At 34.0% G+C, this 26,602-nt stretch overlaps 1 protein-coding gene across 11 annotated transcripts in view; it reads left to right on the top strand.

Annotated features, from left to right (window-relative positions):
- Nucleotides 1-26,602, top strand: part of ERBIN (erbb2 interacting protein) — a 124,651-nt gene that overhangs the window by 71,492 nt on the left and 26,557 nt on the right. For all 11 annotated transcript variants that reach the window (XM_053913168.2, XM_053913156.2, XM_053913143.2 and 8 more), the window contains 12 exons: nt 1,653-1,731; nt 3,454-3,543; nt 5,495-5,551; nt 8,981-9,044; nt 11,194-11,268; nt 11,855-11,999; nt 15,293-15,365; nt 15,650-15,779; nt 16,078-16,193; nt 18,119-18,188; nt 23,190-23,289; nt 26,468-26,589. In XM_053913168.2, coding sequence (XP_053769143.1) covers nt 1,653-1,731; nt 3,454-3,543; nt 5,495-5,551; nt 8,981-9,044; nt 11,194-11,268; nt 11,855-11,999; nt 15,293-15,365; nt 15,650-15,779; nt 16,078-16,193; nt 18,119-18,188; nt 23,190-23,289; nt 26,468-26,589 — 1,121 coding nt within the window. The remainder of the gene's footprint in view (nt 1-1,652; nt 1,732-3,453; nt 3,544-5,494; nt 5,552-8,980; nt 9,045-11,193; nt 11,269-11,854; nt 12,000-15,292; nt 15,366-15,649; nt 15,780-16,077; nt 16,194-18,118; nt 18,189-23,189; nt 23,290-26,467; nt 26,590-26,602) is intronic.

Here is a 26,602-nt window from a genome sequence, read left to right as displayed (position 1 = left end):
TGCTAGTGGTGATTTTGCATTTTTTATTTTTCATCACCTGAAATTCTATACTTGGCACTGTAGTAAAACTTGCTTACTTAGAATTATATAGTGATGAAATTGAAAGAAGCTTTTAAATTATGTTTTGGTGTCAAGCCTGTTGAATAATCGTATCATGTTACTGGAGCAGGACTAACACAGAATTTTTGGAACCTTTAAAAGGTTGTTAGTTGGCATTCTGTTATTCTTTATTGAATTTATGGGGGTGACATTGGCTCACAAAATTATCTAAGTTTCAATTATACTTTCAATTATACGGCTGAACAGAACATCATCTGCACATGTTATGCATGCATTGCCCCAAGCAAGTCTCTTTTCTCCCCAGTCTGCCCCCTGCCTTGCCTCTGGCTAGATCCACATTGTTGTCTGGGTCCACCTGTTACATGTATGTCTCTTTTTTTTGTTTAATCCCTTCACCTTCTTTCATCCAGCCCCTCAAACTCCTTCCCCTCTGTCAGCTGTCATTCTGTTCCATGTATCCATACCTCTGTTTGCATTTTGTTTCTCCATTTATTTTGTCATTAGATTCCACATAAAAGTGAGACCATATGATATTTGTCTTTCTCTGATTGGTTTATTTCACTTAGCTTGATAATCTGCAGCCCCATTCATGCTGTCACAAAAGGTAAGATTTCTTTTTTCTTTTTTAACAGCCAAGTAGCATTATATTGTGTAAATGTTCCACAGCTTTTTTATTCGCTCATCTATTGATGGGAACTTGAGCTGTTGCCAGCTCTTGGGGCTATTGTTAATAACACTGCAATGAACATAGAGGTGCATATATTCTTTTGAATTAGAGTCTTGGGTTTCTTCAGATATATTCCCAGAAGTGGGATCACTGGGTCTAAAGGCAGTTCCGTTTTTAATTTTTTTGAGGAAACTCTATAATGTTTTCCACAGTGGCTGCACCATACTGCATTCCTAACAAGTGCACAAGGGTTCCCTTTTCTCCACATCCTCTATTAATTGGCTTTCAGTTAGTCTAGATAACAACAGTGCTACTTAAAGTTGGTCTGTGGATTGTTGCTTGTTCATATAAGGTATTCTTACTATATTTTTGCTGAGACAAGTTGTGGAAATAAACCTTTACCGTAATTTGACTTGTAAACTTTTTTCTGGTGTTTAACAAAACTACAGCTCTATAACTGCCTTCAGGCATATTCACTGGCATATCTAATGTAGATTTTCTACCTCTATCTTCAGCTTTGCTTTCAGCTTTGTTATTTTATGCATATTAGGGGTCAGCTCAATGTGGAGCCCAGCATAAAAAGTAATGCCTCTTTTATGTGAGAAAAACAGAAAGAATGCTGTGTTCTACATTTTGTGTTCTTACCTTCACACAGAGAAGGCACTAATTTTCAGAAGAGCTAAGAGAAGGAAAGGAATGTAAAGCTAATCAGGATAATTAGCAGTTACAAATAGGCAAGTGAACAAAAGACTCAAGAGAAGAGAGAAATTGTTGTGGAGGTGGTTCTGTTTCCTTTAAGTTGGTGTTGTCAGTTTAGCTAGATCCTGCTTAGTTGGTAAATTTCCAACCAGCAAGGTATACTGTTATTATTTTGTCTCATGTAATAGATTCTTTTAATTTGATCATTATTTATTTATTTTTTTAGGAATACAGGAGTTTCCAGAGAATATAAAAAATTGTAAAGTTTTAACAATTGTGGAGGCCAGTGTAAACCCTATCTCCAAGTAAGTTGTCTGTTGAATTATAAGTTACTTTTGGGAAAAACTGTGAAACTATGAATAGTAATAGAATATTACAACTATGAATTAGTAATAGAATATTACTTTCTATATTTTAATGAATATTTAGTATTAATGTTAAATCTATATAAAATTGTTTTAGATTAAAATGGAATCTTTAAAAAATAATCTTTCTAACTCCATATTTTACAGAGGTAAGTTTGACATCCAAACAGATAATACAAGTGTTTTGCTCCAGGTTGCGCTGGTAGATAATGTCAGAAATGAGTCTACAATTCAGGTCTCCTCACTCGTTATTGACACAATATGAGAATGTCTTCACCTGCAAATCAAATGTGTGGCACACTCAACCTTTTGAAAATAGTAAGCTGAACAGTCAAGAAGGGAAAAACAACAAAAAAAAGGAAAATTCATGAGGTTGGTTCAGGGTGTCCAACCTTTTGGTGTCTCTGGTCCACACTGGAAGAAGAAGGGAATTGTCTTGGGTCACACATTAAATACAGAAACAAATGAAAACTAATGAGCAAAAAAGAAAAGATTTTAGGTAAATTTATGATTTTTTGTTGATCTGCGTTCATAGCCATCCTGGGTCTCAGGTGGGACACCCCTGGTGCCATATACCCGTGGTAGTACATACTCTTTTATATGGTAATGGCTATAAACAGAACATTTTCCTGGTACCGAAGCTGTTAAATTTTGGAAAAATGAAATGGTGAAGCAAAAAATGAATAGAGTGAAACATAGGTTAGTATAGCTAAGTTGAAAGTTAAAACCACCTTTCACATACTGTAATACTGTATTTAATATTTTTTCTAAACATGCCATTTCTTCTTCACTTGCTGTGGAAGATGGAAGAATGTGACATAGGGGAGAAAGAGGAGTCAGAAACAGATTGAACTTACTGCAAGAAAGTTTTGTACTAGATAAAATCCAGGACAAACATGTAAAGATTATGTTTTATCAGAGGGAATAAAAATAGAGCTAATACATATAGGTTCTTATATGACCTTAAAATGTCACGTGGCTTTTTATATTCTTTCTTTGTGCTTTATTATAAAATTATACAATCTTTATTTGATTATTTAGGGGATGGATGTTGAAACTGAAAATAATCTTAACCAGTAGTTCTAAAATGGGGATGATTTTGCCTTTAAGGTTTACTTGGTAAATTCTGGAGACATTTTTGGTTTCCACAGCCCTTGTTGGTGGGCAGTGCCACTCTACTGGCTTCTAGTGGGTAGAGACCAGGGTTGCTGTTAACTATGTGCCAATGCAGAAGACAGGCGTCTCACAACAAAGAATTCTCCATCCCCAAAAGTCAATACTGTCAAAGTTTAGAGTTCCTTATTTCATCTTTTGGATTGATACTAGCTAAGGAGAAATTAAGAGTGCCCGTACTTGTCATATTGTGTCCTAAATACATTTCTGTATATTGTGGCTCATTCATAGTTGACAATTTTATGCAGATTTTATCTTGAGACAAATACTGCCTCAGTACCTTTTTACAAAGAGCTAGAGATACAAACATTGAAATAGGTAAGTTATTTATTATAAAAGGCAAACTTCAATTTGAGGATCATTCATAAAAGTAAGGAGATGACTATTATCTGTTAAGAACATGTGCTGGTTAGGCAGATTCTTAGAATTTAGTAAGAAACTGAAATTGTGTATGTGAGTTTAATTTAAATTCTGGTATATTTTACATAGGCTTCCTGATGGATTTTCTCAGCTGTTAAACCTAACCCAGCTATATCTGAATGATGCTTTTCTTGAGTTCTTGCCAGCTAATTTTGGAAGGTAAATTATAGTTTCTTCTAAAACCTTTTCTTGTTAGCTCCTGTAAAGTCTACTAAACTATAAGATGCTTTAGTAATACTATTAATTACAGTTTCATAGACTCTTCTTTTGTTATTATTTCTAAACATTGTGGTTTTTTAGTTTCTACAGAACTTATTTTGACTTTGAATGTATTTTTCTAACTAAAGGATAAATGTAAATATTTAAAAGGAAAAATAATATCAAATGCCCTGGCCAGGTGGCTCAGCTGGTTAGAGCGTCATCCATCACCATATGCCAAGGTTGTGGGTTCGATCCCCAGTCAGGGCACATGCGAGCATCAACCAACGAAAGCATAGATGGAGTACCAAACGGACATCTTTCTCCCTACCCCCACCTCCTCTCTAAAATCAATAAAAGCCTTTAAAATAATAATAATAATAATATCAAATGAATTGGTGTTTAAAGTATGCAAAAAATAGAGTTTAAATGGGGGTACTTTCTGTATATTTGAAATAAGTAATGCTTTATTTTTAGCACTTACTACATTTGAAAATGATCTGTTTGTTTATCTGTCTTCTCCACTAGAATCAAAATTCTGGAGAAAAGAACATATGTGTCTGGATTCTGCCACATTGCACTGCAACCCCCCCCCCCCCCAATATCTGAACGTTTCTGTTCTTGTTACAGTACCTAAGTAATTTTTTAAAATAAAGGTGAATCAAAAAATGAATCAATACTAGGTACCAAATTATTATAGTTTTTAAATTAATTGTTAGAGAAACTGCTATCCAACTACGTTAGTTCTATAAGTCATCTTTTTGTCTGAAAATAAAGATAAATGTCATGATTTCACTTACATGTGGAAACTTTAAAAAAACAAATACAGAGAACACAGATTGATTGGTGGTTGCCATGGGTATATGTGAGGTGTTTGGGGAGTGGTAAATGGGCAAAGGTGTTAAAAGATACAATTCTCCAATTATAAAGAAGACATGGGATATTAATGTATAGCATGATTATATTAATATTTACTGTATTATATATTTGAAAATTGCAAAGAGTAGATATTAAAAGTTCTTATCCCAAGATAAATATCTGTGACTGTGTGTGGTGATGGATATTAACTAGCTTACTGTGGTGACCATTTTGCTATATATACAAATATCAAATCATTATGTTGTACACCTAACACTAGTATTATAATGTCAGTCATATTTCATTAAAGAAAAAAAGAATTCTGGGCATTGTTGCAGCCCAGTGATTGTCTTGTGGAAGCTGCATCATCCATGTTTCATATATTTATATACATACATATTTGTACATACACATGCACATATATAAAGCTTGTGTACTTGTCAGATTCCTGTTCTGTATCTGGCATTTGGGCTGCTCTTTTATTGAACTATATTTGACACATAATGTCATGTAAATTTAACACATATACAACATGTTTATTTGATGCATTTATATAATATAATATCATTGCTAATTTTAGCATTATTTAGCAACTCTGTACCACTGAATCTGCTCATTTTCCTCTAAATTTATTGGAAAGTGCATCACTGCCAGAGGATTTCCATGTCTTCTTGTGTCCTCTTGTCATTTCCTTTCAGAGCTGAACTCTAAAGTTGAATTATTATTCTTAAATAGCTAATAATTTTGGCAGGTCTTTTTACAGGCATGAAGTGCTCTTCCAGGTTTGATATTTGGGGACAGTCATTTTGTGCTTTAAATATGTCTAGAAGTGTTTATTCTCCCCACACCCCAATAATTCTGAGGAGCAGAAGGAATAATCATTTCTTTCTTTGCATTAATTTGTATAGCTATGTAACTTTATTAATACAGTATCCTTCATGTTGTAATTAGACAATAAATATTGATTGCTTTAAAACTTTAAAGTATGACATTTACTTAGTTATATTTTTTTATCGTTGTTATAGATGCTTGATTTGTTTTCTTTGTTTTACAGGTTAACTAAACTCCAGATATTAGAACTTAGAGAAAACCAGTTGAAAATGTTGCCAAAGTAAGTAAAGGTGCTGTTTTCTAAAATTTAGTTTAGAATTTAATTCTTTAAGTCCTTAGAGAAATGTTAACTTTTAATATCTGAAATACGAGTGCAAATTATTTTAAAAGACTGACATTTGTGGTCATATTATACTTAAATTAGTGGTATTCAATATAAAAATGTTTACATCTATATTTGGTATTTCATAGTCATTTCACAGTCTCTGGAACTCAGTCTTGTGTGACAAAAGTCAAAATAATAAGTATGTAAGTCCCACTTGAGTCCCAGACAAAGGTCCTTGTTCATGTACTAGAGCTCTTACGTAGTACTCATTAGAGGGATCCAAAGGGTCTTCATGTGAAGTCTGATAACTATGGTTCTAAGAGCTTGTTTGGTTTTGTAGTCTTCTGAAATTTAGAAATGGCATGGTGGGCCCCTACTGATAAGCTAACATCAAGAAGAGATGGCAGTCCAAGAGCAAATAAGATGAAACTGAAACAGATCTGCAAACTTGGAATACACTGTGTAGCCCTGGCTGAGTGGCTCAGTTGGTTGGAGCGTCATTGTACACCAAAAGGTTGTTGGTTTGAATCCTGGTCAGGGCACTTACTTAGTTTGCAGGTTCCATCCATGGTTGGGGCATGTATAGGAGGCAGCTGATCAATGTTTCTCACATGTCTCTCTTTAGTAAACATCTTTGGGTAAGGATTTTAAAAAGTACACTGTGTAGTCTGTGTTCATTTATTGAAGAAATGTCTTAAAATACCCTGAATTCATTGCTACATTTTTTACAGTTTAGGCATTGGCAAGCTACAGTTTATAGTTAAATCTGGCCCACTGCCTATTTTTGTAATAAATAAAGTTTCATTGGAACCACATTCATTCATTTACATATTATCTATGATGGTTTTTTGTTCTACAGTGGTAGAGTGGAATATTTGTGACAGAAATTATATGCAAAGACTAAAATATTTCCTATCTGGCCCTTTACAGAAAATTTGGATGACTCCTCTTATAATTTGTTTGTCAAGAGTTAACTGTCACCTCTTCAAAGAAGTATCTCCAGTTCCCCAGGAGTTCTGTTTACTCAACTTCTATGGCATCTTGTTTATATCTGTTATGACATTTACCACACCAGTCCAGTTTTTTTAATACATTTCACACTCTTCTTACCTGAGCCACAAATATAACATGTGCACATTCACTTGGGTCTCCCCCCTTCCCCCCATGACTATAATCTTTGAGGGCAGAGAGCAAAGTTTTTTTCTTTTTTTAATTTAGTGATTTTTAGAGAGGGAGGAAAGGGGAGAGAAACATTGATTTGTTGATTCACTTACTTATGCACTCATTGATTGATTCTTCTATGTGGCCTGACTGAGGACCAAACCTGCAACCTTGGCATATCTGGATGACACTGTAACCAACAGACCTACCAGTCCAGGACAAGTATATCTAGTTTTGATTCCCAAAAGACATTATGTATTAGCTTAGTAATTGTTCAGTGCAGGAATGACTAGAGTGATAGTTTATTGGTGATAGTTCGTGAGTATAAATTAAAGTGGGAATTAACGATTTATATTTTTTTCATTTTTTATTGTTGTTCAATTACAGTTGTCCCATTTGGTATTGGCATTAATGACTTCTTAACACAAAACTTGACTGTTTTCTAAGAGATTTGAATAATAAAGATGTAAATTGTTTATTGAAAAGGCCTACAGTTAATATGTTGTATCTGATCATAAGGAATGCGCTTATTTTAACTCCTTAACTTCAAGTTTGCAAATATAATTCTTTCCTTTCTTTTTAAGATATGATTAAAACCTTTGAGTCTTCACAAACTATAAAGTCATATGCATTTAAGCTATGTGAGTGAGCCTTTTTATGATCAAAGATTAGAGCAGTGGGAAAGCTGTTGTAGGTATGTAGCTAAGTGAAATTTAATACCATCTTAATACTGGAGGACACAGTACTAACACAGAAAAGATATGTATTGTTCCTCTTAGGAAGAGAGAAGATAAAAATGAGTTAAATACAAAAGAATTTTAGAGGTAGACAGGAGGAAATTTGAAGGCTGCTGTTTCTGCTTTCTCCTTGGAGTGGAAAGCTGGATCTTAAATGAAAAGACTTGAAAATGAAATAAAAATGAAGTTTTTGAAATGTAAGCATAGGGCCAAAGTTGCCAGTATAAGTTTTAACAAGTTAAGGTGGAGATGCTTTTAGGACTTTACACTGTATTTCTTCTTTTATTGCATATATATGTCCATATATTGTATATATATAAATATTGCATTTACATTTTCCTAAATCAGTTTTAAAACATAACTTTTTAAGGATGTCATTTGAAATTGAAGTTTTCTAATGCACTACTTTTCTTTTTCATACCCTCTTTTTCATATCCTCTTTTCTTTTTCATACCCTCTTTTTGTAACTTTCCCTTGTTGATGTAGTATTTAATTGCCATGTGAATTTTCTGTTACCTAGTCATTATAAGAATATTGCATTAAGAAAAATAAGATTGTGTTTTCTTCTTTCAATCTTTCCCCCACCTCACAGCCCTCTTTACTTTTTTGAAATGTCCACGTGATACAGTATTACGGATATAGGAGTTAAATATCATAGCGTCTTTCTTGAGAAAGATCTTGAAAACACCTTTTGCTTTGCTATGAAGCAAACTAGAACTGACTTACAAGATTTCCGGACAAAGATAGATATGAGTAAGGGAAATAGAATTATAATACCTCACAGTACCTGAGAAAAGATACTCGGTAAATCTAAGTTAAATAAAGCAGCTTAAGAAAAATTGGTTTTATGAGATGAATTAAATTACAGTTTATAGAGTGGCATATTTAAAATGAAAGGGTTGGGGAAAATTAGCTTTACCTAATGTTAGGTCCATGACATACTGACATTACAATTAAAATGTCTCTTTTTTTTCCACTAAAAATCCAGAGAAACATTTGAGTTTTATTTTACTTACTATTTCTAATATGTTAAGTTTCCAGAGATGATGGGATTACACATGCACATACTTTGTCTTTTATACAGTACTGCTGTAACTTTTCTGTGTTTAGATACAGATACCGTTGTGCTACAGCTGCCTACAGTAATCAGCACAGTAACATGCTGTACAGGCTGTTGCCTAGGAGCAGCAGGCTATACTACATAGTATAGGTGTGTGCTAGGCTGAACCATCTGGGTTTGTATAAGAGTACTCTATGATGTTCACACAACAACAGAATCACCTAACAATGCATTTCTTGGAACATATCCCCATTATTAAGTGAGGCATAACTGTATGATGATTTCTTTTCTTAGAAAATTATTTTGTCACCATGTGAAAACCTATACAAGATACATTACATAGGAATGTTTTACACTATTAATTTGACGGCTTCCATTAATTGATGTTTTCGAATACTTAATTCTTTATTAATCCATTGTACACAGAACCATGAATAGACTGACTCAGCTGGAAAGATTGGATTTGGGAAGTAATGAATTCACAGAAGTGGTAAGTTCTCGCCAATCTCCCTGTCCATAGTCTTACATTTCTTCAAGAACAAAATGTGAAAACTAATGTATTCTCTGTATTTTTAAGTATAAAATTAGGGAAAGACATACATTTTTGAGAGACAAGACGTTCTTAACAGGAAAAGTTAACTAGATAGAAACATCTGACAAGAGTAAGGGTAAAATAAAATGCAAAATCAATGAGCAACCCATGGAAAAAGGTAACCAAAAGTTTTTAGGCGTAGGGAGTAGCAAGCGAGAGGTTATATAAAGGAAAAAGAATGTTTCATCAGATTAGAAGGCATCAGGAAAAATACTATTTCCTGATCAAAAATAACTTCCAGGGTATTGCTTAGGAATTTATGTAATGATAAAACACTTCTCTATAATACTTTTATTTAGTAGCTAAAGGGAAAATACTGAGTGGAAAAAACTATTATTTTTGAATTGGCAGTGAGATCTCTGGATTATGCTCTTGTTTTGTATGCCCAGTGTACTATGCTGCTGAATGAAAAAGGAAAGGAGTATGTAAGCAGTTTTTTGGCTTTAGTCGTTTCTCCAAGAGACTAAGCTTGATATATTTTTAAAGAAGAATGTATTAACCTGAATATCATCATTAAAATTTTTACAGTATATTTTCAAGTTTATTTTTTTAATTGTGGCAGATTTCAAATGATAGTCATCAGAACCAGAACTTTTCAGTACTTTCAGCTGCATGATTGCCCTGTGGGTGATATATTGTACATTTGTCCACTAAATGCAGTCAGCTTTTCAGCTAAAATCAGTGGAGGAGCATGGTTTTGAGTACCTCATATTTTGTATAAAATACTCTTTCTCATATTCTTTATTATATTTTAATTTAAGGTGGTTTATGATTAGCTGTATTGTGTGTTATGTAAAGCTTTACTACTTGTGAAAAAATACATATTCTGTGCTTCCTAAATCACCTAGCTATTGTACTCCCTCAATATTTGTTTTATATATGTTAATCTATTTCCATATTAACTGTTTGAAAATTCTTAATGTTAATTTTGATAATCAGAGCAGCACTGAAAATCATTAGTTTCTGTACCATTTTACATTTTAGTGTTTTAATATTATACATTATAAGAGCCATAGTATTAGACTTAACAGCTAAAGCAGAAAAGGAAATTTCTTTTAATCCATGTTGCACCTAGAATTTTTATCTATATGTTAAAAATCTGAATGACATGTATTATTCATATTGTTATGGTGATTAGACATGTTGGTACTCCGTGCCATCACAATGTCATTGATTGCACACAGGTTTGTGGGGGTGACAGAATTATCTTTGAAGGATGAATTCAGAAAAGCCTCCAAGGGTGAATGCCCAAGATCAAATTTTGCCTAAATACCAAGGTCCACTGCAACTCTGATTATTTTTGGTCCTAAGCATCATATTATAAATAGTATTTCTCCATGTAATTGCTGTGAGTTTAAAATAACAGAATTAACTTACCATGTGATTATGGCTTGGTTTACTTACCTTTCTTTTATTATTGGACATTTAAGAAGTATGTTGCCCTATTTCTTCTTTTCCTTCCTCTCTTTCTTGAAAGCTTGTTACAGGTAATTGAGAGTATCTTTTCACTGTATTCTTGACATTACTAGCCCTTATTTTTTTCTTTATTAATGTATAAATACTTGAACCTATTATGTAATCAAAAGCTTAAATGAATTTTTTGTAATCTGTTAGGAAATGTCTGTTTTTGTGTTTTTTAGTGTTAGTACTCTAACTATAATATAGTGAAAAGACTTGACTCTTTTTTGTTTTCCATCATTTTTTTGTTTTAAACTAAAAGTTATCACCCTGATGTGTGTGGCTTAGTTAGTTGGGTGTCATCCCACAAAGTACAAGGTCGCCAGTTCGATTCCCAGTAAGGGCACATGCCTGGGTTGCAGGTTCAGTCCCCAGTCCGGGTGCATGTGAGAGGCAACTAATCAATGTTTCTCTCTCACATCAATGTTTCTTTCCCTGTCTTTGTCCCTCCCTTCTCTCTCTAAAAATAAATAAGTAAAAAATTTTCAAAAAAACCTAAAAATTACTGGAAATTTCCATGGGCTTTTTGGCACACAAAGACATTCAAGTAAATAATTGGATTTGCCCCTTTTTCTCCTAATCCAAACAGCCTGAAGTACTTGAGCAACTAAATGGATTGAAAGAATTTTGGATGGATGGTAATAGACTGACTTTTATTCCAGGCGTAAGTATATGAAATTTCAAATGGCTTTATTTATTGCTCTGTGTCTTTGCAGTTTTATGTATTGTATGTTTTCAAATTACTTGTTCTTAATAGAATTAAATAGTTATAAAAATTATATTTTTTACTGTCAACACATGCTTGATTAAAATCAGAAAAATTGCCATAATAAACTTTAGTAAAATACTCTCTTTAATACTATGAATTATGTGTGTGTCCTTGCCCATGGAATTGTTCATATAGGATATTTTCCATGTGATTTCTGTCTTACCAATTGACATTTTGCTTGCTCCCATACTCTAAAGTATAAGAATCTATGTATTTGCTATCTCCCTAGCCAAAGACGGACAGCTGAGTTCCCAAAGAAAAGTATATGTCCTTTGTCTCTCTGCCGGGATAAAATTAGTAGGAGCTCTTCTCTTAATTACTGAATACATTACTAATGGTATTCTTAAAAAATTGACGAGTTTTCTCTCTCATATAAAACTTTTAATTACAAGTTGTAACTTGGCATTAGGTATATTACCTAAATGTTTCACAAATTACTTGTGGTTGATAGTCATTAGATTTTCCTTTTTTTTACTTACAGTTTATCGGTAGTTTGAAACAGCTCACATATTTGGATTTTTCTAAAAATAATATTGAAATGGTTGAAGAAGGAATTTCAGCATGTGAAAACCTTCAAGACCTCATATTATCAAGCAATTCACTTCAACAACTGCCTGAGACTATTGGTTTGTATTACTTTCTAATTCATGTAATTAAGTTTTAGTAATGTAAAAGCTGAGAAATTAAGTTTTTGCCATTACTTGATTTGTTGACACAGTTTTACTACTTTACTGCTGAAGTCACAAATCATTTTTTTAAGATTGATCAAATAAATTTTTATTCTTTTTTAAAGTATATTTTATTGATTTTGCTATTACAGTTGTCCCCAATTTTTTCCTCCTTGCCCCCCTCTACTTGGTACACCCCTTCCCTCCAGCAGTCCCTTCCCTTAGTTCCCTTAGTTCATGTCCATGGTTCCTACATGTAAGTTCTTTGGCTTCTCCACTTCCTATGCTATTTTTTAAAGACCATTTTGTGTTTCTTTTTTAAAAATGTATTATTTACTTATTTTTAGAGAGGGGAAGGGAGGAAGAGAGGGAGAAACATCAGTGTGTGGTTGCCCCTTGTGCAGCCCCTACTGAGGACCTGGCCCGCAGCTAGGCATATGCCCTAAACTTGGAATCAAACCTGGAGACCCTTTGGTTCGCAGGCTGGCACTGAGTCCACTGAGCCACGCCAGCCAGGGTTCCTGTGCTATTCTTAACTTCCCCATGTTTATTTTGTTCTACCAATTATGCTTCTTAATCCCTGAATCATTTCCTCATTCACCCCCTTCCACCTCCCAGCTGATAACCCTCCAAATGATCTCCATATCTATGATTTTGTTTCTATTCTGGTAGTTTGCTTAGTTTTTGTTTTTTAGATTCAGTTATGAATTTGTTGCCTTTTTAATGTTCATGATTTTGATTCTCTTTTCCTTAAATGACTCCCTATAACATGTCCTATAATACTGGCTTGGTGGTGATGAACTTCTTTAGCTTTACCTTGTCTGGGAAGCACTTTATCTGCCCTTCCATTCTAAAAGATAGCTTTGCTGGATAGAGTAATCTAGGTTGTAGGTCCTGGCTTTTCATCACTTTGAATATTTCTTGCAGTCCCTTTTTGCCTGCAAAGTTTCTTTTGAGAAATCATTTGACAGTCTTAGGGGAACTCCTTTGTTGGTAATTCTCTGCCTTCCTCTTGCTGCCTTTAAGAATATCTCTTTATCTTTAACATTTGGCATTTTAATTATGATGTGTCTTGGTGTGTTCCTTTTTGGGTCCAACTTGTTTGGGACTCTGTGCTTCTTGGACTAGTATGTCTATTTCCTTCACCAAATTAGGAAGTTTTCTTTCATTATTTTTTCAAATCTTGCTCTTCCTCTTCTTCTGGCATCCCTGTGATTTGGATGTCGGCCTGTTTGGAGGTGTCCCAGAGGCTCCTTATACTGTCCTCAATTTTTTGAATTCTTTTTCCTTTTTGTTCTGGTGAAATGTTTATCTCTTGTTTCTGTTCCAAAGCATTGATTTGAACCTGTGGATTATTCTTTATTTCACTTAGTGTGACCTTCATTTCTTCCTTTATTTTTTGGCTGTGCTCAAGGAGTTTTCTGAGCATCCTGATAATCAGTGTTTTGAACTCTGCATCTGATAGGTTGGCTATCTGCATTTGGCTTAGTTTTTCTTCTGGAATTTTGTTCTTTTCTTTCATTTGGCCCATTTTTGTTTGTCTCCTCAATTTAGTTGTGTTTATTACTCCCTGTGTTTATTTCAGTGTATTAAGTAGAGCTGCTTTTACTCCCTGTCTTAGTAGCATGGCCTGTGTAGAAAAGGCACCTGTAAATTGTGTGAGACAGGGCTTTTGGTAATTTCCAAGGAGGGGTAACCTGCTTCATGCTTTGTGGCTGCATGGGTAGGGCTCCGAGAGGGGACACTGCAGCCACCTGGCTTCTGGTGGTTTGCCCGGTGCTAACCCTATTTCTAGTCACTTCACCCCTCTTCCTGTGTGCTACTGGCATCCTTCCAGCTGCTGCCCCAGTGGTGAATCCTGGAGTGGGTGCCTTTGGGTATGGTCTAAAACTATGCTGGCCCTTTAAGCAGCAAAAACCTGGCAGTTTCTTCTGCCTCCCCAACTCCTGCTGGTTTTTACAGCCAGAGGTAACAGGGATCTATCTTCATGGCGATGGAACCCTGGGTAGTGTGGTCTGGCTGGGGCTGGGATCGTTTTCTCCCAAGGTATCCCTCCCATCCATCCTGCGTCCTGCCGCTGCCTTTCCACACCATGCTGCCTCTCTGCCCATCTCTGCGACTCTGCGCCTCCTACCAGTCTGGATGAATGTGTCTTCTTTAAATCCTTGGTTGTCAGACTTCCATGCAGCTCTATTTTCTGACATATCTAGGTATTACTAGTTTTGAGATCTGGTTGTAATTCTTTCTATGATTATGTAAGGAGGTGAAGTGTGTCTACCTATGCCTCCATCTTGACAGGAAGTCTGAAGTCACAAATCTTACTGAATTTTTTCCTGATTTGATCATACAATTTACGCCTATGTTGACATTACTGTGTTTTTCTTTAAGGAACATCATTTTTATCACTGTAATAAAGTTTAATATTTTTTTAAAAAGAGGTAAATTTTTCCAAACTTGGTTTAAGTCTTTCTTTTCCTTTTTTGTTTTATTTTGATTGTAGCCTCTATTCTGATGACTTTTTCAATCTTACTTTATTTTAGACTCACAGACAAGAAAGACCAGTTTAACAAATTCTGTGAGAGTATATATTGAATTTGTCCAGTTCCTTGTCTCATGATGCATCAAGGGAATTGAATTATTTTGATTAAAGAACCAAAAGGTTAAATCTTGGTATCTTTGTGATATTTAAATAAGAAACCAAGAAAATATTTTTGCATTTTTTTCAGTTGAACCACATAGTTGTTTTAGCTCAGTTTACATTTTGCAAATTCTGCTAAAGTTCATTCAGCGTGTTTAATTTTAACTTAAGCTCCATTTTATTGTTTTAGTATTTAGTATACATAGAATAGTTTGTTACACACCTATAAAACCTACCTTCATAGTACCATTTCTTTAATCCATTAATACCACAAGTTTGTATTACGTGTTTTCACCGTACCCGGGCATTATTTTAAAGAGGAGGACTATTACAGTGAACAAAGCAGATAAAAAGTCCCTCCTTGGTTATGACACCTACATTTCAGTGGGGTTACATAGTTAAGTATATACTAATGTTACGAGGTGATACCTAGGTGAAAATTGAATATATAGGGTAGGGGACTAGAGAGTGATGAGGTTGGTGTGATGTCTCCAGGTTCATTAGGAAAGTTCTTTATGATTAATGTCAAGTGCAGTTTGTGCTCACATTGACTGTTGGTGGACTTGCTTCTACTTCAAGCTGGAAAATTGTGTATTATTTCTTCCCTCAATAGGTTCACTGAAGAATGTAACAACTCTTAAAATAGATGAAAATCAATTAATGTATCTACCAGACTCTATAGGAGGGTAAGATTTTTGTGAATTCGTTCAGTTCAGCATGCCATATATATTTTCAGGTAATTGCATAAATAGCATCTAAAGGGGATATCATAAACATTTAAATAAACAATTGATTATTGTTTGGGTACATTTATAATAAAGATAGGCCAATTTTTTATTGGTGACGTTTATCTTAGTGGAGATAGAGTTTTGTTAGTTTTGTCAAAGTCAAGTTCAAATGTTCCTGTATTCTTAAATGTTGGATTATATATAAGGAATTTTTTTTTAAATGCATGTTTTCTTTCTTAAAGGTTAGTATCAATAGAAGAACTGGATTGTAGCTTCAATGAAGTTGAAGCTTTGCCTTCATCTATTGGGCAGCTTACTAATATAAGAACCTTTGCTGCAGATCATAATTACTTACAGCAGTTACCCCCAGAGGTACTATAATTTAAATTTTTCATTTTTCATTTTTCTAATTATGATAGCTACCTAGCGTGGTTTTGTTTTCTTTCAGAAATAATTATGTAAGTTATTTTTCTGAGGAATTGTTAGCTATATTGATTTACAAGAGCTACCTAGATACTTCCTACATGAAAATTAATATTTGAAAAGGGAAAATATAATTTTCTTTTATAAATGAGAAGAGTATTTTTCATAACTTTTGAACATATTTTTCTTATGTCTGTTAAGTAGTAGGCCAAATATCTGATTCCCCAATTTTATGTTTATTTTTCAGATTGGGAGCTGGAAAAATATAACTGTGCTGTTTCTCCATTCCAATAAACTTGAGACACTTCCAGAGGAAATGGGTGATATGCAGAAATTAAAAGTCATTAATTTAAGTGACAATAGGTTTGTAATGTATTCATCAGTTGGTTTATAGAAGACATTGGATAAAATTTAAGTTTCATTATGTGTGATAGAAAATCTAATGCATGTTCTTTCCATATATATTTTTATTTTTTAAATCAAATTTTTATCTGAAATAATCTAATTTTACCTTATGTTAATTAACATACTGTGGTTATTTGTTACACTTCGTTTCCTGTTGACCTTAGCTATGCAACCTTTGAATAAAGGTTTATTCAAAAAGTTGCTCCTTTATAGCAACTTTTTTTATTCCTAAAAATCAGACCTTCACCTTAATACTGCTGTTGAACAAAGCATCTTTTAATGTAATCTTCTTTGTATTTTTCTGAGCAGTGGTGTGATTAGACGTCCATCATATAGCTTGGACAGCATAGCCAAGGTGTAGAGCAGATAGATTTCTAGGGTTGATAAGTTGTAACAATGTTTAAGGTAAGAACAGATTGTCCATAATTTCTTCTTGAGGTAAAGATAGAATACAGTAGTCCCCCAATCCACGATTTCACTTTACTCAGTTTCAGTTACCTACAGTCAGTTGTGGTCTGAAATAGTTAATGGAAAAATTCCAAAAATAAACAATTCATAAGTTTTAAAGTGCATGCCTCTGAGTAGAGTGATGAAATCTTGTGTCATCTCTCTGTGGGCATGAATCATTCATTTGTCCAGTGTATACACCCTGTATATGCTACCTGCCCTGTTCGTCACTTAGCCCTCTTCTTTATCACATCAGCTCTCACTATAGCACAGTGCTGTGTTCACGTAATCCTTATTTTATTTAATAATGGCCCCAAGCACAAGGATAGTGATGCTGCCAATTCACATATGCCAAAAAGAAGCCATAAAGTGCTTTCTTTTAGGGGAATAGTATATATGTATTTGGGGGGAAAGTATACATAGGGTTCAGTACTATCCTTGGCTTCAGGAGAGGGGGCAGAGGGGTTTGGAACTTATCCTCTGTGGATAAGGGAGAACTACTGTACTAATAAAAGAGTGTTTGTAGAGAATTTTTACATTTTGCTTTCATAGCATCTCACAAAGTATTCAAAACAATCCTATGAAATAGTATAACAGATATTCCTGTTTTATAGAGGAAAAAATTACGACTCAGATTTAAGGTGACTCACAAAGAAAAAATGGGTAGACTTTTATTGAAACTCAGTTTTCTGACTAGATAGGATATTCTGACTGCTCCATTTTATTTAAGAAGAACCACTGCCTTTAAAAAAAATTAAATCCTTGTTTTGGCCCATACATTGTACCCTAAAACTAGAGCCCTAGGTTCTAACAAATTGCCTTGGAAGATGGATATAAAAGAGTAGATAAGCATAAAACAGAAGGTAGGCATTTTATTTTAAATAGGATTCTGTTCTCATTTGTCATCCTAATAAGTATTGATACTACTTTGTTTTTACTCACTACAGTGTTAAAATATAGTCGTCTTGAGTATCAAAGTGCTGACTCACAATGAAATATAGATCAATGCAGTTTTTGTAACAGACTGTCACTAAGAGTGCTTCTGATGACAGTTTGTTCTCTCTAAATCCAAATAAAATATCCAGAGCAATTTTATGAGACATTCTTAGTGTGTCTATGTCTTTTCATTAAGGTAGGGTTAGTTAATATTTTTTCTTACCTGATAATTTTTTGTGGTTTTTAGATTATTCATTTTTTCTCTGGCTAAATTTATTCAGTTGAAGAATTATGTCTTAAAAACTTATTCTTACAAAGCTGGATCATATTTTGTTTTATATCCTATTCAAAGACCTATATTGGCTTTTTTCCCTGAATTAACTATTTTTTCCTATTTCTATATGCAATAACATAACTTTGTTTAGAAGACCATTAGATTTACTCTCATTTTAATGTTTCTCATTTTAAAGTTTAATTTTTGTTTATGTATCTTCCAACAGATTAAAGAATTTGCCCTTTAGCTTTACAAAGCTACAGCAACTGACTGCGATGTGGCTCTCAGATAATCAGGTGGGCATTCTGATTTGTAAGTTACTGAGTTCCTAGTGCTATACAGGTACACATTCTAATTTACATAGGCTCATTTAAGAGCAGTTATACTGATGAACTCATGTAAAAATGTATTCCATGTAACGAAAATCTTAGAAAATATTTACAGATAATTTTTGTGAAATATGTGTAGATTTATAGAAAATAAATCCTGTTGGACTTGTCTAATTCTTCCTACATCTGTTAAAAAAAAAAATGCACATTAGGAAGTCAGGCACAATATTCCCTAACTTTTTGGTTTTTATAATGATTCTTTATGGCATATATCTGTAGAAATTTGATAATTTAAACTATACTTCTAATTAAGCACTTTCACACACCTTAAGGAGGTGTTTCTCAGAAATTAAGAGTTGTACCTTGGGCTTATCTGTGTTTGACAAACATTTATTGAAAGCTTGTAGTAGGCCGTGAACTGCTTTAGGAGCTGGATATATAATGGTGAAGCAAAAGACTCTTTTTATATTCTTACTAAGTTTACATTCTCATGGGAGACAGAGAGAAACAAGTATCTATGTAAGGTCTCAGAGCTACGAAGAAAAATAAAGTTTGATAGGTATTAGAAGAGTAGCAGGGTTGCATATACAATTTGCTGGTAGTATTTCTCATAAATTATTGCTTAGTATTTAATTTTAAGCAGTGCCTTATAATAATTTATCTAAAGCTATATTTTCCAAAGGTTTGGATACACTAGTTTCATGAGGTATTTATAAATTCTGTGGTCACATTTACCTTGGGGACTGTATTATGTCCCTGTTTTAGGTTATATTAACAACCTTGTTTTGTACTATAGTAAAGAAACCCATTGTCTGTCTTTCAGGATTCTCCAGACTTCTTAACTGAGGACCCCTTTCCACCTAACTCTTATTAAAATCCTAACAGTCTTAAGTTGATGTTGATCCTCACTTACGAATTAGTCTGAAGTATTTACTTGGTCTATAAATTAGGGAAGAAGATACTAAATGAGGGTGCCTTTGCTTTTATTACAGCTTGAACATAAGTGATTACTACATCTCTTAAATATGTCATTTCATATGTATGGGACTTACATCTATCTGGTCTCTCTTAATTGAATTTAAAACTGATTTGAAGTTTTGCAGCTGGATTTACAAAACATTGCCTAATAGGCTATGAAGAAGGTCATTTTAATATAATATTGTAGATGACTGGGTAGGACTAGGCTTCAGGATCAAAGAAAGGGAGCATAACTTGGGGATGTAAAGACAGGTGTTCCAGAGGAGGAGATGCCTTCAATGCCTAAATACTTCTTAGAAGAGTTGCAGGATTTAAACAAAGAAAGAGGAACAGTGTTCTAGTTGGACGAAATGTCATGAGCCTAAGCACTTACTGGTGAATCAGTCTAGTATATGCAGTAACTCTGCAAGTGGTTCATTGTGACTAGAGCATGATCTGTTAGATGGAAGAATAGGAAATGAGGCCAAAGAGATAGGTGGGGACTGAGGTCACAGAGGATTTTGTGTGCCGTGCAAAGGAACTTTCATTATATTTCAAGAATGGTAAATAGATTTTATTTTTGTATGTCAACTCATAAATTAATGAGTGGCTTCTGGAAGATTGTTTTAAGGATTATGGGGCCATATTCAGGCTCAGTTGAAAATTACTGTGGCTAGAGTGCTATGTAATTTATTGTCCATACTAGGCTGGGACACTTTTGATAGTGAAAGGAAGCTTTGTGATGATTAATGTCAGAAAAACGTGTAAAATGGGAATATCCTAGGCCGATTGGGCATTTGGTCATTATAGTCTTTGATCAGTTACTCATACGTGTTTAGTTTAAGAGGAAGAAGTGGTCCTATAGGAGAGGGGGAACCAGTGTAACATAAGCAGGTAAATGCTATGAATAGATTGACGTTTTAGAAAGTCATTTGGGGCTGCTTTATGGAAGATGGATTTAGCAGGAGATGAGGCTGAGTATGAAGGCAGAGGAGACCAGTTGAAGGGCTTTGCCATCCATACTCAAGGCAAAAGAAAGTGCTAGCTGAAAATAATTACAGCAGCACCAGGGAAGAGCCAGTATATTTAAGACATAACTTAAAAAGTCACATCAGGACATTTGAAGAGTACATATATGTAGACTAAGTAGATATATATATATAATAACCAAGATAGGGAACCACAGAGAAAAAAATATTTTTATGGGAAATTGTTAAGTTTCAGTTAGGTATGCTGAGTTTAAAGTACCTTGGCCACAAGGTAGGCGGGCACAGAACAGCTTCTTTGGCCATGACCCGCCCCGCCCCTGCAACTTTTTTTAAGGCTATGGTTTCTTTGCTCTTGGTTTGTTCATTCTTCTAATTTTAACTTCCAGAAATTTTTCAAAATTGTTCCTGAACACATAATTTCCTTTTTTCCATTTCCATAATAGAGTATTCTGTTTGATTTGTGGCACAAAAAGATACATAAGACTTATCCCATCGTCTTAAGTCATTTTTCCTAGAGGGCAGTTTCATGACTTTTATTATTTTCTCAAAATGGACTATTTAAAATTATTCTTGTAATGTTGGGGAATGGATGAATCCTGAGGAATACTATCATGTAAGTGGCGGGTGGGTTAATAGTCTTAGAAAGAGCAGCTATAGAGGTAGAAGGAAAACTATATGATGGTGGTTTCACGTTAGGGGGGAAGTGACCGACAGAAAAGGAGTTGTATAGAACAGTATAAATGATGTGGAGAAATCAGTTCAAATGAAGTCTGAAAACTGTACATTATATTTTGGCAAATAATAGTTAATTAGTTATAAGTAATGTAAGTGTAGAGATACATGTCAAAAACCAGATTGAAGCAGTTTAGGAAATAAATAAATAAATGAGGGAATTAAGTCATATGATTGTTGATTAGACTTTTAAGAGGGTTGGACAAGAAGGAAAAAGAGTGAAACATAAAGTAATCAGTAGCTAGGGATAGGGTAAGAAGGGATCCTTTGATATTAGAGAGTGTGTCGATAGGTGGTTGGAAAGAGGCTGTGCGGAGAATAAGATTAAGGATACGAGAGGGGGTTGGATAACTGAAGTAAAAGCTGATTGAATCATTAGCTCTGGCAGGAATCCTTATCTTCTTGAAGGGACTTGGGTCTGTTGTGAGAAGGAGTGGTAATAATGTTTATGATGAAACTCTTAGAATGTAGCCATTTCTAAACTCTTAGCAGTTCTTGAATCCTATTTTTATCTTTAAAAAATTTTTAGAAGATAATGGCTTTTTCAGAGTAATTTGTATTCTGAAAAATATAGAAGGATTTTCAGGTAACTTTGAGAGTCATGTTGAAGTTGGTTATCACAATCTTGTATAGTTACACCAATTTGCTCAGTTGTATGATACTGAAAAAGCACATAATTGTAATGATTTTGGGTTTCAGCTTCGCTAAGCCAAGTGCAAGAGGACAGTGTAGCAAGTAGATCTTGTTAATTTTCAGGAAAGTGGTTATGATGAGATATGGTGAGGTACAAAAAGAGAAGCAAAAATAGGAGAGAAGGATGTTGATCGAGTTGAATGTTCAGGGGTCGCAGTCTTGGTGAGGCTGATTAGCAAGTAGTGTAGGAGCAGTAAAGTGAGAGAGCTGCATAGTGTTTGTGTTGCCATCCTTTGCTGGTTGTCCTTTTGCCTGGCCACTCCTCAGTTTTCCTTTCCAGGAATGTATCTTCTGCCAGTCCCTAATATGTCAGTGCCCTCATGGCATTTTAGACTGTGCTTTAGTTTCTTTTGCTATACTGACCTCTAGGAAATACTTATTTATTGGGCTGAAAGTATGGCTATGTCATCTACATTTTGTATTCCTTGAATTACCCATGACTGTGGAAAAATTGGCATAAAAGTCAGGAATAGATGACTACTACTGGAGGTCACTGAATATTAGGAAAGGGGATAAAAATGGAAGAGGCAGGGCTTAGGTTCCTCAAAAGAACAGGTGTTTATACTTGAGGAGATATGAGTAATCATCTCAGAGCATTTGTAAGCACTAAGGCAGCTCCTGGCCTAGGGTTTATGAAATGTTGGAGAATAAGCAACCTTATTTGAGAAGGCCATGTCTTTGGAAAAGGAGTAGACCCAGCATTTCCATTGTCTGAGGAAGTCAAAGTTTTCAGTGAAGAAGGTATTTGACATGCAGGGCAGTTTGTGTGTTTATTGTGGAGCAAGGAGGGGGCCACAGAGGAAATGTTTAATAGGATTAATATTATAGCTCTCTGCAAGGTTTTCATAAGAGTAAGTCCAAAAAATTAATTGATAGGGCGGCAGGGGCTGAGAGGATTGGGTAGTTCCCTGCCTGTCTGGAGTTGGCCAAGGCTTGGATTGTGGGAATGTTAGATCAGTAGGCTGGCACAAGTATTAGTATTAAGTGAGTTGAAAACACTTGATAACCAGTTAGAGAAAAAATGAGGTCCAAAATAATGGGCTTCCAGTTCTACCTCTGAGTAACTTTTGGGGTCATTAATAGAGACAGGAGACACAGAAGTGAAGAGAGAAGCAGATTACGACTTACTGTTTGTTTGAAGTACTCTCTTTTCAGCTAGAAGAAACCTGCAGATAACTAGACTAAACCTTATATATCATTTCTACAAAAGCATCTTCTCAAAAGGGAATAATAGTAGAGGGGGGAAATCCATGAAATGGAAAAGCTTATTTTACAGTTTTATTAAATCACTATGATAAGTAATTTATTAGACTGTGGATATACTTAGTATATGAGATCTTTAAAAACTTTATTGATAATCAGATGTAATTACAATACAGTATGTGTGTATTTTATAGTAAAAATGAATCTTATTTTTTAGGTTTTTATGGGGTTTTAAATCAGTGCTTAAAGTTTTATTATGTATTTTAAATTTGTTTTTGTAATCTATGCATTGATACTTTATAGAAAAAATGGTGAGTACTTATTCAGAGTTGTTGCTGGATGTGTATTTTGCTTTAGGATTATTGAAAATAAAACATTTATTTTCTTTCCCTAGTCCAAACCCCTGATACCTCTTCAAAAAGAGACTGATTCAGAGACCCAGAAAATGGTGCTTACTAACTATATGTTTCCTCAGCAGCCAAGGACTGAGGAAGGTAGGAATTTAAGAATCTCTTTTCTTTAAAAAAAAATATTAATACATCACAGGAAAGGTGCGAATTGAATTTTAAGTCTCAAAGACTTTTACTGTTTGAAGGGAATTTGGAGAATTGGTCGATAAAATTCTCTGAAAATGGGGTGATAAGGCAATATCTCAGGGTTACAGATGGTGGAATTTAGAGGTATATGCATGTAATATACTTCCTTAAATAATGACTTGAAATTAAATAGTAAACATCTACTATGTATCTCTGTATTCTAAATCACATTTAGCCAAATGCTGGGAATGTATGTTACGTGTTATGCAGTTGGGGTTATTAAATCAGGAAATATTTCATCCACTTCTGTTGTTGGTTGTAGGATTAATACTACCATTGGATCTATACACTAGGTAAAGATAATCTGTAGGATCCTGAGTGTAGATGTTACTTCTAAGTTCTTAATTACATTTTGCCAAGAAAGGGGAATATACCCTTTACTATTGGCCACAAATGTTTTTTCAACAAGTATGGTATTAAAGCCTTTTAAACTAAGGAGCAAATTGTTTCTGATATATGTTGCAATGTGTGTGTGTGTGTTATGTATATTATATGTGGCAGTTAAAATATAATTTTATGTATTTTTGTGAAAGCAGTGAAAATCTTTATGGCCTCAAGTTAATAATAAGTTAATTCTCAATCCATAAGGACACTGAAGAAAACATCTAAATTAAGCATTAGTTTTAATTTTTAAAATATACCATAGGCAAGTTAAATAAACTCTTGAGCTTCAGTTTTCTTATCTTGAAATAATGGTAATAGCATCTGTTTTGCAAGGTTCTTATAAAAATGAGAAACACTGGTTATAAAGGCCTAGTACTGTGACAAAATCAAATCACCTATTATTCTTACATGTTTTAGCAGGTTTAGCACACAGCTTTGAAATACTTAAGTAGATTAAAATCATTTTATTTCTGCTCCATCACTAGCAGAAATAATTAGATAAATATCTGATAGATAATTAGAAAACTCATTGTTTCTCTATGCTATTTCTTGCTCTTTGCAAGAAGAAATAAAAGATACGCTTCAAGTTATTCATGGGTATATTTGATGAGATTTATTTTGGTGAAACAGAACTTTAGCTTTTGAATTAAATTAGCTGTTAAGACTTGTGAGATGTCACATGTAAATAGCTTCATTCACTGAAGGGTCTGTAATTAAAAGCTTAGAAAATAAGCAAGCCTTTATAAGCAAGATTTGTCTTCTGTGTATTTAAGTCTGCCCCTAATCCATACTTAGCAATATAATTTGGAAATATATGTCTGTAATAAAATACAGTATACTTAATTTTAGATGGTCAAAGTTTTGTTTTATGCAAGTACTCAAATGTTCATTAGAAATTAAGTTCCACCCTGGCTGGTGTAGCTCAGCAGATTGAGCGTGGGCCTGTGAACCAAAGGGTTCCGGGTTCAATTCCCAGTCAGGGCACATGCCTGGGTTGTGGGCCAGGTCCCCCAGTTTGGGGCACGCAGGAGGCAACCACACATTGATGTTTCTCTCCCTCTCTCCTTCCCTTCCCCTCTCTCTAAAAATAAATAGATAAAATCTTAAAAAAATAAATTTATTAAAAGAAAAAAAGAAATTAAGTTCCAAGCTTATGTCTGTGCTTGGGCAGTGTAGGTAGGGAATTACAGTAAATGTTTAGATATGTCAATAGGTTGTGTATTTGTTTGCCTTAGTTGCTAGGATACAGGTCTTAATTTCCCACTTTTCTTCTGAAGGTGATTATGGGTAATAGGAAATAGTGGGCATCCTGTAAATATAATCACTATCAATTACATACTCTATTCAAACAATTGTTTATGTGGGAAGATTGAACACTAATACTTACAATAATAGTGAGGAAAGACAAGGCATGAATTGTTAGTATAGAGCAGAGACTTTGATGTCTTACTGAATGTGTCGGCAAACTAGTAAAGGGACTTTTTAAAAAAAAATTTAATCTTTATTGTATTTCTTCCCATTACCATTTAGTTCCCTTAACTGGGACTTAAGGGGCCATTTAATAAATATCTTAGGCTTTGTAGACCATAAGGTTTCTGTTGCAGCTACTTGATGCTGCCGTGTCAGTGTGAAAGCAGTCACAGTTTGAAAACGAATGAGCACAAGTGTGTTCTAATAAAATTTTATTTATGGACAAATTTAGATTTCATGTAATTTTTGTATGTCATGAAATATTTTTTGTTTTTTTCCCCTAACCATTAAAAAATGTTAAAACCATTCTTAGATCACAGACTACAAAAACAGGAAGTAGGTCAGACTCAATAGTTTTCTGTGCCCTGTCTTACAGGATAGAAAAAGCAAACTTGGAAAAAATTCCTTCTTATTCTTTATTTTACTTTTATTGTTTCAGAAAAATTACAAAAAACTGAAAAATATTAGAAAGCAATCAACACAGATACTATCCCAAAGGAAATTTCTCAAACAAAAGTATTTTTTTTCCTTGTCATTGAAACAAAGTCTCCAAAGAACATGTTTAATCTTTGATTTTTTAATGATGTTAATGTTGTTAGTGCTTACCCTATCTGCTTTTATCATCATATAGAGACTTCAGAATTTTTTCCATTCATTTTTACTTGCACTAAAATAACCAAGCATGATTCAAACAATGACTAAAACTACTCAAAAGTAGTTTTGAGTATATATTCTGTGAAAATATTTGAGTATATTTCATTTAAAGCATATATATAAAGCACCTATATATATGCTTTAATAAATGTTTAAATAAATAAAACAAAAATATATTTATTTTTATTTTTTTATTTGAACAATGACTAAAACTCAGAAGTATATATATATGTGCCCTAAATAAAATTGTTTAAATAAATAAAAAATATATAGTTAAGTTTTTTAAGATTTTATTTATTTAATTTTAGAGGGGTAGGGAGTGAAACATCAATGTGTGGTTGCCTCTTGAGCACCCCCTATTGGGGACCTGGCCCACAACCCAGGCATGTGCCTTGAGTGGGAATCGAACCAGCGATCCTTTGGTTCACAGGCTGGTGCACAATCCACTGAGGCACACCAGCCAGGATTTGACTTCCTTTAAAAAACATATCTCATAAAATGATGAGCAACTAATAGTTCTTCATTATTACTGTAAAATACAGTGAATTTTTTTTTGTTTTTTTTCTAGTTATGTTCATATCAGATAATGAAAGTTTTAATCCTTCATTGTGGGAAGAACAGAGGAAACAGCGGGCTCAAGTGGCATTTGAATGTGATGAAGACAAAGATGAAAGGGAAGCACCTCCCAGGGTGAGTCTGTTGA

The sequence above is a fragment of the Desmodus rotundus genome, chromosome 1, assembly GCF_022682495.2.
Source record: "Desmodus rotundus isolate HL8 chromosome 1, HLdesRot8A.1, whole genome shotgun sequence".
In the NCBI taxonomy this organism is placed as follows: domain Eukaryota; kingdom Metazoa; phylum Chordata; class Mammalia; order Chiroptera; family Phyllostomidae; genus Desmodus; species Desmodus rotundus.
This window is presented reverse-complemented; position numbering and strand designations above follow the sequence as displayed.